The sequence below is a fragment of the Pundamilia nyererei genome, unplaced genomic scaffold (genome assembly GCF_000239375.1).
Source record: "Pundamilia nyererei isolate P.nyererei 1_Seehausen unplaced genomic scaffold, PunNye1.0 scaffold02445, whole genome shotgun sequence".
Classification (NCBI taxonomy): Eukaryota; Metazoa; Chordata; class Actinopteri; order Cichliformes; family Cichlidae; genus Pundamilia; species Pundamilia nyererei.
In genome coordinates, this window is record NW_005189846.1 from 1 (window position 1) to 4,516 (window position 4,516).

At 38.8% G+C, this 4,516-nt stretch overlaps 1 protein-coding gene across 1 annotated transcript; it reads right to left on the minus strand.

Annotated features, from left to right (window-relative positions):
* Positions 1 to 1,797: 1,797 nt before the first annotated feature.
* On the minus strand, positions 1,798 to 4,003 carry LOC106456056 (uncharacterized). Its single transcript, XM_013908198.1, has one exon. It carries the CDS (start codon positions 3,990 to 3,992, stop codon positions 3,081 to 3,083), a length of 912 nt encoding a protein of 303 aa, XP_013763652.1. The 5' UTR covers positions 3,993 to 4,003; the 3' UTR covers positions 1,798 to 3,080.
* Between the last annotated feature and the right edge of the window lie 513 nt (positions 4,004 to 4,516).

Consider the following 4,516-nt stretch of genomic DNA (forward strand, 5'->3'; position numbering starts at 1 on the left):
CAGTTTCATTGACATGGATACTTGCTTTTGAGGTATGGATAATCAATTCTGTGCATGTGACGTGCTTTTGCAGGCTATCCACTAGGTTTTGCAGTTTGCACTACGGTAATTGTTTTGGGAAATGCACTAACTGCTGTGCAAATGTTAATGGTGTTCTGAGAAACGCACCAAAGCGACTGAGAAAAACTGTAAGAACTAAAATAGTTTTTTCTTTTGTTATACTGATTCATCTTTAAACTGACACCATAAGGGAGGAGGAGTTCCTTTTCCAGGTATTTGCTCTTTGCTTACTTGCTGTTCAAAATCTTCAAAGGGGCCAGAGTCAGGGTGTCACAACGCACGGCCGCTGAAACTGTCAACATAATGTTACAGGATTAAACCTCTTCTAACCGTAAGCTTTACAACATTTCACGTGAAACATCTCCAAGCTGTAAAACTTTACAGTCAATGTAGATCAGGGGTGTCAAACACACAACCCAGCTAGGTCGCACTGAATGGAAAATGTGAAGGACATGAATTTCTGCCTTTTGCATTTGATAAAGACCTCACCTGCGGGCATCCAAACTACAAAGTAATAAACAAAGTGAATAACAGGAACTTTTCATTCATCACACACTGACAAAATAATAGTTGTGTAAAATCTGAAATGACCATGGTGTTGATTCATGATGTGCTCTGGCATCGGCATCGGTTGCTACTGACAACAAGAAATAAAACCAAGAGATTAATTTAGGATGGCACGTGCCACCCCTGAGGGTCCAGCCCTGCTGCCAAGCATTAGGAACCTTCTTAAATACAACTGAGACTAGTTTGACAAATACAATAGCAACATAACCTTGAATGTTTGTTCATGGGGCTGTTCAGAGTAAATAAATAATTTGATATTATATGCTGAGCTGCTCTAACCCATGATTCTTGATGAAGTAGTATGTGGGCACCGGTCAGGTGTCAGAAGTGTGCAGATGAAGCCTCGTAAAGCCTCATGAAACCTTAAAACTTTCAGTCCAGCTGGTTCAAAATAAGTTTCATTTCTCGAGGCTTCATCTGACCACGCCCCCTGCTGGTCAAAACCTTTATTGTCATTTCAACCACCTGTGAGGCCTCGTGGCTGTTGAGCTCTATCAATGTCAAAAACCTGTCAGTAAGACTTCACTCAGTGTTTAAATAAATCCAACAGGATATGAGAAGTTTATGTTTAACCTGTTGTGGTGTTTTCAAAAGATGGGACAGTGACTGTGCTCATGAATATTGGGCTGATGGTATTTTCTTTCACATAATGGTGAGGAGGCAGGCGTGCACCAGTATCCCACAGTACAGACACTCATAGGTGATGTGTTGTGCCCCAGTTAATTGGCACACAATAAATACTTAAAAGTGTATTAATTTTGTTTTATTTAACTTAACAAAAAAAAAAACCAGCTTGTGAATGTTTTAGTAGTAATGTTTATATGTAACATTCAGCTAAAAGTGTTTCCACCCAGGGGGAAACCCTTCTCCTTTCAGCTGGCTCTTTAAAATCAAGCTCCTCTGTCTCACAGATGAAAACCCAACACGAACGCTAACACGCAAATTTATAAATCACACCAATGCTCAGACCACCTTCTGAACCAGCGAGGTTTCAGACGTCACCAGTGACACCACTGCCCGTAAAGAAGAAGAGATGCTCATCCAGCTCCTTTGTCCATCATTCCACCCACTGGCAAACAAGATGGCATCACCACAGAGTCGGATGTTCATCCAGCTCTTTTTCTTTGTAGCAAATAAATTACACACAAATTAATCAAAAGTTTTGTTCAGAATTTTTATTTCCAGACCAAGTAGAGGAAAATATATATAATTTTTATGTCTACAAATAAACACCTGCAAAAATCTAAATGTGCAAAAAGTATTTGTAGACCTTAACAAGCTGTTGAACCTGATTGAACAGAAGAATAAGTCAGCAAAACGTCTGTCAGTTAAATTGATGATTCCAACACAGGATGTGTCACAAGATGTTTGTTTCTCTAATATTTGGGTTGTTTGGGATACATACAGGTAGATAGAACATGAAGAAAGCAGCAACATGCATTGAAAATAGAAAATGCGCACAAAAAACAGACAGAAACGGGAGCCAGTGTTGTTACAGAAGTGTAATAAATAAGATTCATGTAGATAAAAAAACAAAAACAAATGAAGCTAAAAAGGAGAAAACAAGTTCACAAAGTCCTAAAGAGAAACCTTTGTTTCTCTTCTTGTTTTGTTTTGCATCTAAGTCTTTAAGGTTTTCAGTTCAAGCAAGGAAACACTATTTCAAAGTGTACAATGGAACAACAACCGAATTTCCCAGAGGAACCCACCCGAGGGATTAATAAAGTTTTATCTTATCTTATCTTATCTTAACTCCTGTTATTCAACTGGTTGTAACAAAGTGTTGTAGCTGACTGTTTCTTAGGACATGGAGTTCTGGTTGTAATTTATTTTTCTTTTTATCACACACAATGTGAGATCAAACTAACTGGGTTTATTTACTATACAATTAATAAACCCTTATTAAGGAAAGTCATGAAATATGAGATGATGTGGTGTGAAATTAAAAAATGTAGCTGATTATTAAAATAGAAATGGGGAAAGTTGGGGATCAAAAAATAAATCCATAAATTAGCAATTTCTCTCGAAAAAGCTGAGTCACTTACAGCCTTAAATCAGGGTGTTATCTGCGTAGTTATGATAAGCCACCCTCTATTAAAGGAAGCATAGACAGAACAAAATTGGCTGAATAAAAACAAACTACATTTTCAACAATCTTATGGATACTTTGAAACCAATAATAAAGACAATAAATATTATAGTGTAAAATATACCAATTTCTCTGTTTTTTCAAGAAGGATTGACAACTTCAGTCTTCAGTGCTGCAGGGAAAATGTCAGGAAAAAGAGTTTAGGGGCTGAGCTTCTGAGGAAAAGAAAAAAGGGAGTGTATCAAGACTGCAGGAGGAAGACTGATGGCGAAACACGGTTTGCTCAAGGGTTTTGCAGTCAGTGGCAGTACACTGTAATAAAATGCTCTATTTAATCTGTGTGTTGACACTGATTGTAGTTAAATTAATATATAAGTGAGTATGCCAGATACAGAAGACCAAAGATGACTGAAACACCAAACACAACACAGAAACACCTAACACAGGTGTTGTTGTCCTGCAAAGTAGAGTTGAAGCTTTCTGGGGAGACAAAAGCATTGTGTTGCCTGCTCTCTGTGATGTTGACCACAGTATCACTTAGTGTGTTGCTTCTCTGTGATGGCTGCCATCTGTTGTGTTTGTGAGAGGAATTGCTCTTCTGGATCACAATAAACAACAACAGTCCAAGACAAGCGAGGTCACCCCACGTGTTTCTCATCTCTGATAGCTGGGAGTCATCAGCGCTGCTTCTAAAGTGGTCTCTGAGAGACATCAGTAAATTGATGTCATTACTGTCCATGGAAAACTTGCTGATCGCTCTTAAGAGGTCAGCAGTGATCTCATATGTATATTGTGGATCATAATCTGTCCCTCGATGTTCAGATGTACCATAATGCTGTGTGATATAGACTCGGTCTATTCTCTGTGAAGTTCGCCATCCATGGTTTGGCTCCCTGACTCTGATTATGATCCGAGCCCTGTTGCCGGCCTCGTGCTCTAATTGGAAGACATGATGTGGAAGTCGCAACGATCCTTCTCGATGGATATTACCAAGACTGTAGTACTGATATCCCCTCGGCCGTGGCTCTAACAGCTGTTCATCGTTGCGATAATGATGTGAGCCATAATCACCACTATGTGGGTCAAAGATCAGACTTATCTCACCGTTTATGTCAATGTCAATTTCATTGGCAAACCAGTGGAGCAACCAGAGGCTCTGCTCAGGCACAGACTGGCCAAAGCCTACTGACCTCAGATCAGTGATTGAGTTGAGCGCTCGTCTTACAGCTGACACAGAGCTGAAGGTCAGGAGGAGAGCCACACAGCAGCTCATCATTCTTCCAAACATCTTCATCCTGGAGAGATTTAAGAAGTCACTGTTTTTATGGTTCATGCATACTTTATATTCTGACATTCATTAGATGATTTTTTTTAACCAAGTGAAGCATCAAATGATTATGTGATGACTGCATATTGTGATTAATAGAATATTAATTATTAAGACAGCTTTAACTGTCTGTCCGTCCATGTATATACAGTGGGATGCAAAAGTTTGGGGAACCTTGTTAACCCTCTCAGGCTCAAATTAGTTTTTTTGTTGCTAATGCACAACCAAGTCCTGCAGTGGTACTTCTGAGTAAAAAAAACTCATAAAATATGTATGTGGGGTAATCAGGTTGTTAGTTTTTAACTGTTGCAAACGCCTGCCTTGAGAGGGTTCATAGTCATTATTTTCCTGTATAAATCGTTGGTTGTTACAATAAAAAATGTCAGTTAAATGTGTCATATAGGAGACACACACAGTGATATTTGAGAAGTGAAATGAAGTTTATTGGATTTAAAGAAAGTGTGCAGTAATTG